Below are 18,574 nucleotides of genomic sequence, written 5' to 3' on the forward strand. Positions count from 1 at the left end.
CATGTGCTTTGTTGAGCAGAAAGGCTACGGATTTAAGCGTTCAGACCATAGTAAATACATTTTGACTGCTGAAAATCCTTAATGACTAGACAATTGATACAATGTGAGATAATAAACGAATGAATAACGATATTCGTGATGAATGAACGTGTTTGTTTACCAGCTTTCAGAAATGGCCACGCGATGGCGCAGTTTCATAAATAATTTACATTTTAGACCTGCCCTAAAAAGAAAGTCTCCTCACCAAAGATGTTATTTAGCAGTGATGGGAACGTATTTACTGAAGTGGCGTGGTGCAGGAGGCTACACATGTGTGGTATGTGTACTTGTCCTGACTTAGTATATTGATTTAATGCTTACTTAGGCCTACACCATTACAAACTAAGTGAACATTTACATTTTGATCCACTAGGCCTACATGACATTAATATATTTGGTTCCTGTATAATCAGATTGTTCCATATATTTAAAAATATCCTTAACTCATAATACACAATGCATTACACTGCCCAGTAATAGAGAAAGTAGTTCAAAATTGCTCCGTCTCAGACAGCTACAAATTAGCATAAGGATGTTCTAATCAAATAATAATAAGTCCCGTAATAGTGTCAATCACCCATATGAATGCTTTTTGCAGATACATATCACTGATCCACATTATATTGACAATCTTTATTTATGACAGTAACAAAAAAAAGTGCACAAGCATTAAAAACAACACAAAACACAAAGACTGTATTGTTAAAAACCCAAGTAAGAAAAGAGAATATAAAAAAGGGATTATTAAACAATACTACTGTGGTACTCTTGTCATGATTCCATCATGCAGCAAACCAATACAGCCTCTAGAGGCAACCTGTGCCTGTAATCTCTCTGTACCATTAGTGAAGGGAAATGCAACATGGAGGTGAAAAGAATTTGGTCTCCATATTGAGCAGTTCCCTTTTTAAAGTCCTATACAAAGTGCTAACCAAATGAAAAATAATGTGTGCCCGCGAATACTACTTTCTGACCTCCAGAAGATATGAATATAAAATATATAGGACTAAATGCAAAAAGCAATCTCTAAAGCACCATTTTCGGTCAAACACACATTGTGCAAATTCATTTTTGTCAAATGTATTGCATGACAATGACAAAGTTATTCAATTAAAAACGATACATTTCATAAACTGCACATAGTACAAATGGAAAAAAAAAAGTATTTCTAAACCAACATGAATTCCTTTCAAAATTAAATTTGCGTAAAAAAAAAAACGGCAATATCTCACAGCACAGTATAGCACTGCGTTCAATGCAGTGTGGACATACCTGATGTCTGAATGTTTTCTTAAAAAAAAAAATAAAAAACAAGAAACAATGAAACTTGGGGGGTACATATCGTAATAAATCTGCATCGGCATAACACATGAAATGTCAACATCACACAGTATATAGCAAATATCCAGTTGCCTATGTACAGCCTGTGCATTTAAGGTCCAGAGGTGCCCTTCTCTACAAAGCTGGAGGCTGGTTATACAGGCGGGGGAAGGGACATGGGTCTCCCACAGAAGTGTGCAGAGTTGCCAGGGTCAAAACTTACAACAGTGTGCACTGCGGCGACCGCAAGTTGTGCGCGATACAATGGCAATGTCCTCAACCGGGGCCAGATGTCGTTGCAGGAATTAGCCAGTTGCGAGACATTTTTCTGGAAAACGCTCAACAACCGAGCCAGTCCTTTGTGATTTCACCCAACTTGACGATCTTCAAGCTGCTGTCCTCCAGTTTGAAATAGTGGTTACCTTTGAAGAAGTAGCTGTAATCTGTGAAAAAAAAGCGCAATGCAGGCTTTTTGTAAAATACTGTATATTTATAAATTATACTTCCCAATTTGCATTTCTTATGTAAAATGAGTGACAAGCTACCATGTAATAAAAGTGAAACAATTTAACTTTAAAAGATGCATATAGACTAACAGTATAATCAATCTGAATCAATGCAACATGAATTGAAACTTCCAATCAGGCTCTGCTGAAGCCAATATTAAGCCTCTTTCTGAATCATGCTAATCAGGAAGCATACAGAGGCACCTCTGTAGCAGGGCACAGACTTCCTTTGTATACGTATGTTTGTTGACTGTGTGGGGAAGGGGCAATGTGATACTCACTTACAGTAATGTGTGTAGGCTATGTTAGGAAAGAGCAGTAATGGAAAAATCCCTGGTCGCTTGCCATACACAAAAAAAATGTGCACACACCACCTCAAACCTAAAGGGAACATGGCTGACAGTGACAGGAAGTTTACAGATGGTGGAGAAAATTCACCACCGTATATTTCTTGCAATGAAGTTGCAATGCAGAATATAGCTAACATTAGCCACCATGTTGTGTTCACTTACAGCAAATGAAGGCATTAAGAGACTTTAAGTAACTGCTCTCCTTATGACTGTCTTAACTAGACTCCATATAACTTCAGATGTACTCCCTTTGGCCTGGTGTATTTCCTCACTTTCCTTTGAACAGTCAGTTCCTCTAAACTGGTCATTTCAAGCTAAATGGCGTCATTGCTTTGGTTGCGGTGTATGGCTTTTATTAACAGAGGCAGAGGGCCAGACTCACTGATAGAGCTGACTGGATTTGACTGTGATCTAACCAGAAAGAATGCTAGTCCATAGACAGTAAACTAGAACACGTAGCTTCAGTTATTATTGTAGCACCACAACCACAAAAAAATATTTACTTTTCACCACAATAAAAACTTTCCCTTAGGTTTCCATAAAGTTGTACTAGTTTTTTCTTTACTCATTGTTCTACAACCAATATTTTTCACGTGCATTAGCGAAGCATGTATTTAATGCTGTAAAATATTAGTTTGTTTTCAGAATGCATGTTGTAACAACATGATGTTGGTCATTGGGTAATTACCAGCAATGCTAACAACATGGGTCTTGGGTTGGCAATGTCTGACAATCAACAGTGCTTTTTGGAAGGCACTTGAAAATCAGACTGAAACTAATGGTGCCGTAAACACATTACCTCATCGTGATCCATACTAACTGCCGTCTCTCGTTCATTCGCTTTCTGTGAGGACACGTAATCTTTCAGCTCCGTGTGAGAGAGAGTAGTTCGGTGACGCTGCTGCATCAACTCATTGCAATCAGGTGTGTGTAGCACTGACTGGCATTAGTTGATGCAGTGTCAAAACTACTCTCACGGAGCCGAAAAGAGTCCTCACACTTTCAACACACGGACATGCACTATATTGCGCCCTTCTCAGTTCACACTCGCACGCCTGGCACGAGCTAGAAAACAGCTTTGCGACAGCGGGCGTCGTAAAAATACTACCGCTTTTGTCCAAAGGGGACGCCAACGTGCCATGTTACTCGTAGTGGCTTTAAGTCTGTATCATTTTCCGGTTTAGTTTATGCAGACACAACTTGTGCTGCTATTTACTGGTCAGATTTTTTTCCATTTTCAAATCATGCAGAACATCCTAATCCACAGTCATTGTAAAAAGAAGAATTAATTACCAATGCCGTTAAGAGTGAAGGCAGAGTCAATCTCATCTGGGATTCCATTCCAAGAATCTGCAATAAGTTTAGGGAAGCCAGTGTCCATTCTCTTCTTATCTTCGTCGTATCTGTACACATGGTGAAATGCATTTGATTAATTCTTACACACACACACACACACACACACACACACACACACGGAGCACCCATAATTTGCAGTAGGCTAAGTCGTCAGCACTACGAATTCCCATGTTGTGCAATGGTTAACAGAGTTGTTGTGGTGAACAGGGCAGCTTAGGTCACAGCTAACGCTAAACAGTTCCAGATGTCACCCAGCGCAACAGTAAGAAGTGATTACATCATCCAGAAGCACAAGCTAGGGTGTGCATCAGCCAAGTTATTTAGGCTCCAAAATGGTGACATCACATTTGTCTCATGCTCACCTCCAGAATTTGTCCCCTGAAAACAGATAAGTCTTCCTGTTCTTCCTGAAGTTGAAGGTGGCATCGATGCGTTTCACGTCGGTGGGGAGCTCCAGACTGGAGAGCCTCTTGGGATAGCCTCGCTCCAACTCATCACCTTTGTACACCCACATCTCGTTGCCTAAATAAGAAAAAAAAACATGTTGTTTAAATGAATGCAACACGATATGCTATATACTGTTTATCCTCGAATTAGCAAAAGCAGGTGGTATTACACAGGCCCTAGGCTATGTAAACAAAGGGGCCCACAGTAGTTAGCTAGCAAGATGTCAGTTTACAGAGTCTAGGCTGTGTCACACTGGATTGTTTTTCAGTGCATACACAGCACGGACAGGTTGCGGCTCACAAGGAGATATTCACTGTTATTGAGAGAAAAGGGATTTTAACAAAAAAGCGTTCTCCAAAATCGCTGACATCACCTTTAATGCCCTCAAAGCTGACAAATATATTAAGACAATTCCCTCAGTATTCAGGAATGTTGTCATATCAGTAAAATGCAAAGAATCCTTCATAAAACCACTAATAACTATGGTGGAATATCTCAAGTCTCCCAGGAGTGCACACCACACACAAACACACACACACACACACACACACACACACACACACACACACACACACACACACACACACACACACACACACACACACACACACGAACGCTCCGCCAACATTCCTACTTCTCCTAATGTTTCAATTCGTAGAAAAGAAAAAAAACGGCTGACCAGTAAGGGAAAGAATGGAGACACCTCTTCATTACTCATGCTACTGGAACTGTCTGTTTCTCTGATAACCACAGACACACAGGGAGGATATGAAGAGAGTGTGTGCACACAGTTCATTTCTTTTAGTACAACATCAATATATCAAGGTCTAAATCATGCATTTTATACAGTTTTCTATTCTACTTGAGGTCCACCATACTCTACCTGCGAAGAAGACAGTTTTTTCCTCCAGTGGGTTTTCATATGCAGCGTCTATCTTGATAGGCAGATCAGGCCAGTAGGTGGCCACCAGCATTGGGCCGGTGGGTTTGCCTCTAAAGTTGGTTGACCTGAACAGGAACCTGGCAGAAAGGGAGTGAGTGCATGAGTGGCTTGTAAGGTTGTGTGTGTGTGTGTGTGTGTTTTTGTGTGTGCATTACGAGGAGTTTTTTAGTGCAAATGCTTCACTGGGCCGAGCGAGCCAGCCACAATGGCCTGATTCATGAGCATCTGGTAGTCGTTAGGTCTTAAGGCTGCCGACGCCAGTGGAACAAGACCTATCTTGCCCGGATTTCCAATACACAGCTGCACAACAACGGCAGCTTCCCAACACTCTCTCTCTTTTCCACTGACCTATTTTCTAGAAAGAAGAGGGATCTCCCAATTGCCAAAAATTAGTTGCGATAAAGATAAGTTGAAAAGTAAATTAGAAGTTCACTATACATACTGTACATAGAGTGGTGTAGCCTATACATTTGTCATGATGAACGAGCAGACATGTTCAATCGGAACTATAAATTGCATTATTTTAGCAGTGTTTTTGTAGATTAAATTGTTAAATTGCAGTGTCCCACCCAGAGGGCTTTTCTGTCTTTTCTTCCTGTCTCGATTTAATTATGAACATAAAATATATACATTATTTGCTCATGTGGCCGGTTCATAGCTAACAGGATATTGAGATCTTGACGAGATTAAACCATTGCTGAGACCTCAAGCATTCAAGTCGGAAATCCATTTTTAAGGACTGTAATGCATTACGATGCAACAGCAAAACTATTCTGACAAGAAACCAGCAGCAGCCATGATGTTCATTTAAAGGGCTTTAGGGTCTCACAATAACATCTGATGTAGTTGTTCTAAAAGTCCCGTGATCGATCCAAAGTGTACGTATTAATCTTGATACTGTCATCTGGAAACAGATTCAGTGGAAAGGCCAACTGGTGATTAAATAAACATTCTCAATACTCCATGTGCTAGCCTGCTTCAAAGTTAAAACTCCTTACGATTTTCATTAAATCAAACCCCATTTTTGATGCTATTTTTGCTTAGAATTTGTATGCAGTAACCATTAACTATGCGTACAGTTTGCACCATTCCTGCCATGGATTCATATTGCCAACCTATCACACGGCACTGTTTCCTGTCCAATAAGTAACTGCTAATGCAAAAAAAAACTGCTGCTAGTTCACAATAAAAGTGAAAGATTTGAAACGCAGACTCACTTTTCGGGAAGAAGCAGCGGGAAAACCCAATGCGTTTGTCATGGCGGTTAGAAAAGTACTGACCACGATCGTTCATCAAAATAAATGTGTCTACAAAAACCTTAGTCATTTTGAACATTACAGAGTCAAAGATCAGCCAGAGCAAGCTGCTAGATGAAGAGCTGCAGGCTGCTGTACACCACTAACGACTCAGAACGGTATTCAACTTTACTGTGTCCTGTTGTGTGGAAAACTACTGAGTGCAGCATGAAATAACATCGCAGTTGCAAATATTTTAACAACCTCCTTTATTAAAACAACGTGAGTTTGTTTCGGCTACTCTGTAAACACACACACACACACACACACACACAAGTAGCTGGTTTTCTGTTGTGGTTCTGACAAAGGTGCTGCCCAGACTGACTGAATACTGTATTATACAAACAGTTTCTGTAGGCTGAATGCTAGGGTACAAGGGTAAGAGCAAGGGGTACGTGCTGGCAACACACCTTGTCAGTACATTGGGCAAACAGTTTCTAAGAGACAGACTTTGTAATTGCCTTCTTCTTGAGCCTCGATTAGAGACAGACACAGTTTTATGCTGAGCGCAGGGAGTGTTACAAGCATTCCTCATCTCATCATGTCATTTGTCCTGCATCATAGTAAATATGCTGAGCCAGGAGAAAAAAGGGGAATTCTACTTTAACCATGGGAGAGTCAAGTGAGTATTACCCAGAGGGCAATGCTATTGCTATGAAGTCGTATAATTTGGCTTGTACCGAAGCTCTACAATGTTCAAACATGACGTGGCCTTCATGCAACTAGTTAAATCTCTGTGAAGGTCACAACAACAGGCCAGTACTGAAACAACACTAAACTCAAACTTCGGTTCTCATTCCATACTGTAAACTCATTCCAGTGAGATTATTTTGTACTGAATTATTTCCTTTACAGCAGTTCTGTCTTCTTGTGATCGGGCACATTTTCACATAGCAACTGAACTCCAAAGAATATCAAATCGACTTAACACAGCACATTGTATGGTTACACAAGAGACACAGTGAGATGTAGTAAATCCAATATATCTGTATGCAACTTTGCAATCCTTGACATGTTTCAGTTGCCGTACATTGCAGACCAATGAATGCGCCTATTTTTGCTGGCTAAAAAAATATTAAGGATTATGATAGTTTTACACAGTGTAATTGGCCAAAAGGAGTGGTCCAAAAGGAATATAATGAACATCAAAGCTGCCAATACCACACAATGTAAATGGCATTTTGGACTCTGTGTCTTACAGTGAATGATCGTAGGAGAGCAATGCCATGTCATTTTACGAGATTATTCAATCACGTACAGTTCATAGGATTATCAGATACAGTCCTCTGATGGTTTTATAGTTCTTCAGACTGAATCTGTTGAACAATAAATCATTATTTGAAGTCTCTGTCAAGCCTCAGAGAATAATAAAGAAAAAAAAAAGTTTTAGCCCCAGCTTGATTTCCGAATACTGGGCCAAAGTGTGTCCGTGCTGCTCTGTCGATCACTGCAAAAATGTGTGGAGAGAGAGCCAGAGCAAGGTACAAAGTAAACCTGTATTAAAGCAGGAGTTTTCTGAGCAAGATTGTGGCTTGTTTCTCACTCAAATGTCCCCAGAGGAAAACTAAGCTAAGTGAAAGACTACACTCTTTGCTAGGCAGGTATGCTGCTCACCCCTGCTCATTTGCCTTGGACACATTTCCAAAATGGATTTAACAAGCTCTGTTAAAATCACAGAGGATGTTTCAGCACAGCTAGAAGAAGCGTCAACACATCATACCTAATAGGGATGCAATTGGTCTTTTCTACCAGTGCCCTTTCTACCACATACTTGTTTTTTGTTTATAGGGAATCTCAGGGGAAAATTGTCAGTAAAAGAACTTCTGCTTCTGTGACGAGAATGATCACAACATGCTGACTCACAAACCCTAGCACTTTATGCAACTCCTCTTCTTGCACTTGAAAAGAAAAACTCTAGCCAGTAGACGCAGTAAGCTTACAACACTTTGGATTGACTGGCGCCGATGGAGGGCTGGAGACAGTGTTTAGGAGTGATGACTGTTTTGGTTGTCAGTGCACGAGTTGAGGGATGGTTTGTTTTCCTCCTTGTACTAATTGCCACATCATCAAACAGGAATCTAAACCACAATCTTCACGCAATAGTGCAAAACAATCATTAACAAGAAACCTCATGTTGAAAGTTCTTAGTAGCCAGGTTTCCATCTTAATGTGAGAATAATTATTTTGAGAGTTTGCAGAAAAAGAAAAGGAAATGCAAATAAGGTGCATTTCCATTAAGTGGCTAGAGTGGATAAACTAGACTAGTTTAGTCCGAACTAGTACTGTAGCATGACTGTAATAAAAAAAGTAGAATAATTAGTAAGTTACAAACCGAAAAAAGAGAGCCATAGAGTGTGAAGTAGGCTATTGGGTTGAGTTTGTTGTTCCACCCATATATCATAGTAATTCAATTCAACCAGACTTTGGCTAACATGGTTCTCATATTGCATTTAGCACTCAAGAGAGCTAGCGGACACATTGCTGCAAGCATGTTCAAACACCATGGTCGAGAACTTAGATTTTTTGATTTTTGGCAATAGTGAACACCATATTAGGACTACTTATTTGATATGTTTTGATTACCTGTCCTTGAAGAAGAAGGTCTCCCCTCTGATCTGTGCTACAGCGTCAAAGATAACGGGCTCTTTACAGAGATCCATGGGAGTGACTGGATTCTGGGTGGGAGACACAGGCTTGCCTCCTCCTCCTCCTCCTCCTCCTCCACCTCCTCCTGTGGATGCGCCTGTTCATAAGACATTTACCAGAATATTTAATCATTGAAGGAAGTATTTTTCACAGTACATCAACTATTCCTTCCATTAGGAAAAACTATATGGTTCAGAGAGCGCCTTGCTTGGCAGCTACTGCCATCGGTGTATGAGTGTGTGTATGAATGGGTGAATGTGGTAAGACATGTAAAGCGCTTTGGGGCTGAGAAAATCGTCTAGAAAGCGCTATATAAGTCAAGTCCATTTACCATTTTATATATACCTGTATATATATTTTTTTTAACGTTAGGCCCAGGGAAATAGCCACAGTTGACATGTCATCTCACCGTACAGCTCCTGGATGCCATTGACGTCGTCCTGAGAGAGTCTGAAGTCTTTGGTGTAGGTGTAGACTGGGGCCATCAGTGCACCGGGGTCCTGAGAATGCTCCAAGCCAAGGGCGTGACCAAACTCATGGGCGGCCACCAGGAACAAACTGTAGCCTGGAACAACAGGTGACCCAAAGAAGTTAACGATACTGTGGATATCTCTTTGTAAAATACTGATACTTCAAGTGGCTACAAGGAACTTTCAATTTGTGTTAATTCTAGCGGCCCCTTTGGACAAAAGCTGTATTACTATTAATACCTATAGAAGTATATATGTATTGAGAAAATCTATACAAAATAAGCATTCTTTGCAATTATGGTCTCGTTTGTTGTTCCCTATAATGTTTGAAAGTTAAAGAAATATTTGAAAGTTCCTGGTAGCTACTTGAAATGGAAAATGAGAACAAGATAATATGAATAGTTCTTTCAGTATAAAGTTTTCGAGAGGTGGATTTTGATTCACATAAATAAGACATAATGTTTCTTAGTAGTGCCAAATGACTTGCCTTCTCCTCATTAGGATAACTCAGACTAGCCTAAACATGACACGGAGCTTTACTTTCGATTCGTATGTATATATATATATATGATTTTATTCAGGACACATGAAGATCCATAGTACAATGTATAAAAAAATAGAGTCAATACATAAATAACAACAAAAAGCACACCAATGCATGCAGATTAAAAAGAAATAAAATAAAAATAAAATAAGAGATCAGCATACAACACTTGCAGTATACAAAGATGCCCTCCAATGTCTCCAGAGTGTAGATGAGAACCTGACAGAGCTGAGCCCAGGCTTGGCCAATGCCTGAATAATACTGTTTTGTGATGTGATCACTCTACATATACGTGTATGTCTTGCATGTATCAGAATTGACTATAAAGTTCGACTTTTGACTTGACTACTTTACTGATAATCGTTAATGTGTTCTGACCAACAAACTGACTAATGCATACTGTAGTTTTTCCAGTATTTGTCTACAACAACAGGCAGCCATTGTTCTGTCGATTTTGGCAATCCAGAACTACAGCAAGAACTGTCCAAAAATACAGTTTATTCATACATTTTCCTTTATTTTTCCTCGAAAAAATCAATTGAGGGGTTTACCCTAATTTGGAATGACATTGAGTTAAAAATTACAATACATACACTATATACAATGCAAATAAACAACAAGCTGACAAACAGACAAAAACAATTAAAACATTCAGATCAAAATGGGTGAAGCAGAAGCATTCATACCTTGGTCAGGACAGAATCCCCATTTGCGGTCATCGTCGTAGCTCTTGGTGGAAGCGCACCACATCTTGCCGTCGCTGCGTCCCGAGGCGGTGCAGGCGTCGTAAGTGTCTCCCAGGAAGGTGAAGGGGAAGACACAGGGGCTTCCCTCGGCATTCCCTCCCACTGTCGACATGGCTGGAAGGGGCAAGGAAAGGTAAACCGGTTAACGCAAAATAAGGGAGAGAAATTAGTTAACTTAACTTTTTAATGAACTAACTCACGTGCCAACATTTTTTTTTCAGAACAATTTGGTTTGTATTATACGGTGGAGTGAGCGCAGGTGCTGTTGAAAGTATTGGCACAGCACCCACGGCACGGCATCTATAACTTATCTACTGGGAACCAAAATGAAAGAGCCTCCGCCCACATTGACTTTCTTTTCAAAGAGAGAGCATTTTCAAATCTGGCAAGACTGCTTTTGTACAGGTGTGTGCTGTTTTTTTTTTAATAAAGAAATATATAATTTTTCAGATTCATGCAAAGTTTCACAACAGCATTGCACTTATAATAAGTTAGTAATGGATGAAAGCTCCAGTGATTGTTCCTCTTTCTGTCTCCATACTGCTCCAATACATCAACCCTTAAGCCAGCCCCACTACTGACAGAATGGAAAATCAGCCCCACCACTGCACATTAAAATACTTTCACAGCCATTCAGCAGACCGCGAGCAAGACCCAAAACCCCAGCCAGAACATTCCAGTGGATCAACACGCAGCACGGCACCATACACTGCACATCAAAATACACACAGCAACTAAAGCTCACTGACTGTATGCATCTAGAGTCAGCACATAACCCTTCAACAGGACATACACATAAACAGAAGTAAACGTTAGTATGCATGCACACATTAATGGATGTACAGTATGTGCACCAGATAGAGACAATATGGTTTTACTTTAAGCCCTAGGTAGTATTTAGTATGTTAGATAGATTGATGGATGGATGGATGGATGGATGGATGGATGGATGGATGGATGGATGGATGGATGGATGGATGGATGGATGGATGGATGGATGGATGGATGGATGGATGGATGGATGGATGGATGGATGGATGGATGGATGGATGGATGGATAGATAGATAGATAGATAGATAGATAGATAGATAGATAGATAGATAGATAGATAGATAGATAGATAGATAGATAGATAGATAGATAGATAGATAGATAGATAGATAGATAGATAGATAGATAGATAGATAGATAGATAGATAGATGACACCACCTACCAGTTTCAGGGCAGAACCCAAAGCTTTTGTCTACATCATAGTCGTCGGTGGTGGCACACCAGCGGTAGCCGTCGTCCCTGCCTGAAGTGGTGCATCCGTCAAACTTCTCCCCCTGGAAGTTGAAGGGGAATTTGCATGGAGCGCCGTCTGCGTTTCCGCCCAGGGTGAAGAGCACTGGAGAAACAAATATCAACCAATACAATAAAGTAATATAGTGATAATAATAGCTATACACAATGCATTTTAAACATGTCCCAATGCATTATCATTGCAAGCATTTCAGACCTTTATCCAACATAGTGATGCAAGACAAAGTGCTCAGATAAAAGGAGAAATCTGAATTAGAATTCCTTTTTTGTTCTATCATTAGACAATCTTAACATAACAGACGGCATTATTATAAACAGGCCTCACTCATGTTCTCACCATATCCAACAACTCAGTACATGTGTACTTTGGCACTAAGATGAAACAGACATGTGATCATGTTAGTACCATGGACAGCAACATCATAACACAGATAAACAAAATGTTTAACAAAGCCCAGAGATCTAAAATGGGGCAGTGAATTGGAAACAAAATATTCCATAATCCACTCCAAACAAAACAAAACAAAAAAAAAATACCCACTTTCCTGGCATACTGTTCAACAAACTTTCTTTCAGTCCAAAATCAGCACAACCGCTTTGAAAAATTGAAATAATCTGATATGACATATTATTCGCGAACTAAGCCAAGAAACTGCTTCATTTTATAGTTCAGTAACATGCAAGTAGGGCATGACGGTAATAGTGATAACTACAGATGGGGCTATAAAAGTACACATGTATAAGAACACTAGTAAACTGTGTTAGGAGACATCATTTCCCTATATGGCGGCTGTGGCAAAGTGGGTAGGGCGGTCGGCCACTGGAGTGCAGGGCCGGTGCCGAGGTTCGATCCCCCACCTCCCCGCCACATGTCAAAGTGTCCTTGGGCAAGACACTGAACCCCGAATTGCTCCCGATAGTTAGCTTGCTGCTGCTATTGGTGTATGATTGTGTGTGTGATTGGGTGAATGTGTACAAAACAATGTTAAGTGCTTTGAGTCTGTGAAAAACCAGGGACAGGCGCTATATAAGTGGAGTCCATTTAGCATTTAACCATATGTCATTACTTTAAAAAGGAATAGAAAGACGACCACACTACCGACTTACACTCATGGGGGCAGAAGCCATATTTGCCGTCGTCATCAAAGTTGTAGGTGGTGGAGCACCAGAGGAAGCCGTCGTCGCGACCCTGAGACGTACAACTCTTGTACTCCGTGCCTTGGAAGCTGAACGGGAATTTACAGAACTCTCCGTCAGCGTTGCCAAACTTCACCTTCACCACTGTTGGGAAAGAATATGGAAACAAATTGACATTACATTTATACATTTCAACTATTACCTTTTGTTTTTACTATATGCCCTGTAAACATCCTCCATAATCCCAACCAATGTTAAGATGATATGTTGTTCTATGTGATATATGGTCTATATCATGAGTCAACTTTATTATTGTTTTAGCTAGATAAAAACACCTTTAAAAGGGTTATCAGTTCAAAATCTATACTGTATACTGTATATGTGATTAAACTAGCAAAGGCACTGATTTCATTAAAACAAACTATTAATTTTAAGTGTTGTAAGACTAATTCATAACATAAGACAGGAAAACAATAGAGTTACAGTATATATTACTTATGCACAGATGATGAATTCAGAAAAGAGAATCTGAATAATGGGAAACACATACACTTTTCTGGGTCAATGCGTGCAGAAACAAACGCGTTCAAAAGAGAGTTTTTTTTCTTTTTTCTCTTCGGCTTCCAGATGGCTGAGGTTTGTCATATCCAGTGCCAGGAAGTTCAGACAAAGTTGAGAAAAATCCAAATAAAGTATTCCAAAAGTCTAAAGTATTATTATCAAAACGCATGTAGGTCTGCCCTTTCATCTTTTCGCTGTTACAAATCACTTGTAGATGTAGCTCTAATTTTGTTTTGAATAAAAGACTGGATACAGATAAGCAAAATCCAACAAAATGGCAGTCCATGTATTTAATGGAACTAAACACTAAAAGTTTCAACAAGCTTCTGGTAATACATGTTTGAAAATCCCCCCTTTACCTTGGCCGTCTCCCAGCGTCCACTGCTCATCATCATCAAAGTGGGAGTCTCCCCCGATCCCCGGCCCTGGAGCGAAGGCATGAGCCAACAGGCCGTCTTTACCGTCGAAGGGGTATCCATCTCCGTGCTCTGTGGATGACATCATTCAATATTAATGCACTTCTTCTGTTTATTTAAAGAGGAAATACTTAAAATAACAGTCTGAGGATAATAATATTTCACACTTTTATACATTTGAACGTGTATTAAAAACATCAAAATATTCTTGTCTTTTTTTTTATAATTTCTTCTCCTGAAATGGCTGCTTTCTGTTTGTGTTCCAATTTAAATAACAGATTATTTCTCGACAAGGTCGGCTCCGGCTACACAGACAAATATTATGGCAGTGTGAGTTGATATCAAAGAGGTTGTTTTAGTTGGGATGACTGGAATGCACCCGTGTGAAGAGAAACATTCCCATTATTCTATGAAGTGTTCCTAAATTGTAGCTCTGGGGGATGCGGAGTCACTGTAACAACATGTGGGTTGTTTCTCCTTCACCATCAGTCAACATGGCCGTGAACTTCTGTTCAACTCTTTCCTAAATTGTGTTCTTACTCTTCTGAAGTGAAAGGCAACTCCACATCTTCATAAGTTGGTTATTAGAGTGCTAAAAGGGTGCAGTGTGTAATGGTGTATTTTGGTGCAATATAGTGGTGAAAATCGAGATTGCAACGCTCCCTTGTTATCCCATCCCATTTGGAGAATTTACAGGAACTACTCTATACGGTGGCTTTCGAGGACAAGATGCTAGTTACTAAAGATGGCGTCATCCACCACTGCCTCAAGTCTTTCAACTGTGTCCAGTGATGAGGTGAAGATGTATTTAGTTATCTTTTTTTTCAATAGTACTTCTTCTTCGTCCGCCGAAAATGTGCAAGGCCGTAAAGTTTGTCCATTATGTCCTACTGTAGAAACATGGAGGTGCAACATGGCAGCGTGCCAAATGTCTTTTAACTACAGTCCTTATAAATACGACAGTAACTACTGTTTATTGTCTATGCACATGTCATACCATTGCGGCCAAAGTTAACCATGATGTCGGCCTCTCCGTCCATGAGGCGGGTGAAGGTGAGCGGGGTGACGTCACTCCAGACTTTGAAGGCTCTGAAGAAGGCGTCGTTTATCACTTCCTCATCCAGGTCGGGGGTGTGGCCCAGGATTCTACAGAGGTAGCACACAGTCAGTGGCATGCTAACACTCTAACAACAAACAAGGGAAATGAAAAGAAAGTACATCATCATAAAAAAAATAATAAAAAATCTGTGTGTAATTGGGATAGTCACGCTGGCTTTATGAGTTGTTTGTGGACATATCATCTGAGATCTATTTTCTCTACTTAAGATCATGGAAAAGAATCCAGCAACACCAATGCGATGAAGACAGTAGATGAATCATCTGGCTTCTGAAACAATGTTCAGCCACAACCCTCTGTTATGTTTCTGTCTACGCAGCCCCCTTTTCCTTTAAAACAGAGAGATCTCTTCTAGTTGTTATTGTCTTTGGCTCAGAGTCTTCCTTATAACAAACACACAAGCAGACAAGCTGGAACGATCGGGGCTGGGGCACACACACAAAAAAAACGCTGATATAAACAAACCGATTCCACATTGTTGTGAACCCTCAAAGAGATTGAAAAAAACACAAGGCCGACACATACTGTGTAGGAATGCTGCTGTTAGCAAAGGCACAAGATGCAAGCACAGTAAGCTGTGTGGATGGGGGTGGGGTAGACTGGAAGTTTGAGGGGAGTTTTGAGTGAGAGGGGGGGTCAGTCCGGGCTACGCTGTGGTCCATCTCTCAAAGAAAACACACACACACTCTGGCTTTGTTTTTATACTTGTGTGCACTTATCAAAGAGTTTGGACGTTATGATGTTCAAACTGGAAAATTGGAGTTTGATAAAGTGACTCATACTTATAATGTTCCAAGTCAAGTCGAGGTTTGATTTATGTGCAGATGTTGGTGGGTGGGGTCAAGTTATTTTACCTTTCTGTGATTGGCAAACATCATCTATGTTTAGATGTGATACATGCAATACATCTACTTGTATTGGCCCATTTGCAGCCCTTTTTTTATGGGCCCTTCTGCTTAAAACCTCCATTACGTCACTATTGGACTTTTTCAGAACATTTGGACCCCCACTCCCATTTTATACTTAACACTATTAGTGCAGGCTAACCCAAATGCTTCTTCGGAAAAAGTGCATGCATGTTAATTAATTCCCCCCTGACCTGTAAGTGATGTCTTTCTTCTGCCACATGGGTTTCCTGTGGAAGAACTGGTAATTGGCCACATCTGGCACGCCGCAGCGGGGCTTTTTCATGATCTCCACCGTCTCCTGATCAATCTCTCCGGTCTCTTGCAGGGAGAAGAACTTTTGCATTTTCTTCAGCGTGTCCTTGAGCATCACGAGGTTGCATCTGTCTTGTGGACATCCGTAAAACTTGTTCAGATAGTGCTGGAGGAGAAAAATAAATGCATAAGGATTAAGTATGGAAATGAAAGTTTCGCAATAAAATATATTAAATAAATAAATAAATAAATAATTTTAGTGCAAATTATTCCTAAAAGTTAATTGTGTTTTTATATTGCACGGCTACAAACGTACTGCAGTCGACTGACCCACTTATACTTCGATGAAGAAGACAAAAATTAAATAAATAAACAACTTACCAGAGCAACTTCTTTGTCTGTTTTGGGGGCTGTATCGTCTCCAGGAAACTTGATAATAGGCGAAGGCTTAGCATACGTTGCTTGCAAGACGATGAAATGAACCAAAAACACTTTAAGAACTAACCGACGACAGCTAAATATCGACGGGAAGCCCATTTTCCCTTGTTAAACGGTGTCTTCGCTGTGGTGAATGCAGTACTTCGCTCTTGCTTGCACTTCTTTTTCAGCCCGTCTGCTTGTGTTGCCTCTGTTGCTCTGCAGGATTTTTTCCCCCTGCTTAACGGGACATCCTTCACCTCCGCTCTATGAACTTTCTCAGTTTTGCTGCACATGCACTTTTTTCTCTCTCTCCCACCGACAACATTCTGCGCAGTCTCCTCGTTGGGAAATATGAGCGGGGGGAGCTGCTGAATCCAAATAATTCCAGGCTTACTCATACTGTATGGTTGATTACTAACCTTCAACCTCGTCTGTACAAACCATGAGTGAGTATTATGTCCAGACATGTCCATTTATTGCTGATGTAAATAACGTTGGACTGCAGACGGTAAATGTATTGCAATTACCTATTGATGCATATTGGACTCCTTTCATGACGCACTCTAAACGTGGCAAAACTTGGATGTGATAAATCATGAATTTACCATCATGCTTGCTGATAAGCTCCAATCAACATCTGATACATGGCCGATCTGGAATAGGCCTACATGCACTTGGCATCACTAATAGGCTTCACATCTTTGTATTTCAATGTCTCTGCAGGCCTGCATCCCCCCCTTCATGCATTTTTTGCTACCTTTTATCATTTCAGGAAAACATATTTCCACAGCAGTTGCGTATTATATTGTCCTCAAATCATAATAACAGATCACAGGCCCAAAGTTATTTAAAGTACAATGTCAACATCTGGTGGCGAGATGTGAAAACACACCTCAGCACCAGGTTTAAAGGGAACCATAATTTAAACCACAAACCTGGTATGAGGTTAGTTATCGTTTTCTTATTCTTAATTTTTGCAGCATATACAAATTCGAAATTGATATTTTAATGTCTTATATAATAATCAGTATTTTTCTCATACATTATACCCATTGTGGTGTAAGTCATTCATGGGCTTTGTGAGATAATTTATTAAATTGAGAAGATGTATGCCCTATCCCTGTGGACACACTGAGTAGAGTAGAGTAGAGTAGAGTAGAGAAGAGTACAGTATAGTAGAGTAGAGTAGAGTAGAGTAGAGTAGAGTTGAGTAGAGTAGAGTAGAGTAGAGTAGAGTATAGAGTAAAATTCCATTGTCCCCGTGGGGCAAATAGCTTTACATACAGTAGTCACAACCAATACATACAGTGCAATGCAACATAAACACAGGACCAGATCTATATAATCAACTGTCACCAGAGAACACCCTCGCTTCATATGTGCTGAAGGTCACTGAAGGAAACACCTGTAATCTTACAATCATGGTACAATAACGTTTTTTACCAGCTTGTTCTTATTTTGAAGATTGCACTGCCAAACCAGCAAACAATTGAAAGACACAGGAGACTCAATAAAAGCAGAGACATAAGTTCACATTCCCTTTTTTACATTTAACATCTGCATTTGCATCAAAGTTCAGCTTTGCAGCGGTTAGTATCACTGCCCTCTGGTGGCTGACACACGCCTAGCACCCCTGTCTGTTGTGCGGCCCTTGGAGCCAGTCTTCTTTGCTGTCTTGAAGTCCACGGTATAGATTTAGGATTTCCCCTAACTCTCTTTGACATCTCTTTGTTTCCGCTCTCTCTCTCGTGTGCTGTTCAGAGTAATCCGCTATGACTATTTAATAGAGAAGGCTGA

The 18,574-nt window shown here is 40.2% G+C and overlaps 1 protein-coding gene across 1 annotated transcript; it reads right to left on the reverse strand.

The window, feature by feature from the left end:
* Positions 1-657: 657 nt before the first annotated feature.
* mmp2 (matrix metallopeptidase 2) lies at positions 658-17,084 on the reverse strand. The gene is made up of 13 exons (XM_080026961.1): positions 16,739-17,084; positions 16,297-16,523; positions 15,078-15,226; positions 14,024-14,152; positions 13,074-13,247; positions 11,878-12,051; positions 10,603-10,776; positions 9,312-9,467; positions 8,840-8,999; positions 4,902-5,038; positions 3,934-4,093; positions 3,509-3,618; positions 658-1,802 (listed from the first exon to the last, which is right to left on the reverse strand). Exons 1-13 carry the CDS (start codon positions 16,892-16,894, stop codon positions 1,699-1,701), a joined length of 2,010 nt encoding a protein of 669 aa, XP_079883087.1. The 5' UTR covers positions 16,895-17,084; the 3' UTR covers positions 658-1,698.
* Between the last annotated feature and the right edge of the window lie 1,490 nt (positions 17,085-18,574).

Source organism: Ammodytes marinus (genome assembly GCF_949987685.1).
Source record: "Ammodytes marinus genome assembly, chromosome: 1".
NCBI classification, from domain to species: Eukaryota; Metazoa; Chordata; class Actinopteri; order Uranoscopiformes; family Ammodytidae; genus Ammodytes; species Ammodytes marinus.

Bases quoted from the DNA above. Each gene is read 5' to 3' on its own strand.
- mmp2 (XM_080026961.1), bottom strand. From the start codon at position 16,894: ATGGGCTTCCCGTCGATATTTAGCTGTCGTCGGTTAGTTCTTAAAGTG. The intron at 3,619-3,933 runs GTGAGCATGAGA...CCATGTGTACAG, and splicing joins TCAGGGGACAAATTCTGGAG to ATACGACGAAGATAAGAAGA. The intron at 1,803-3,508 runs GTAATTAATTCT...TTTTTTTCACAG, and splicing joins CTTCACTCTTAACGGCATTG to ATTACAGCTACTTCTTCAAA.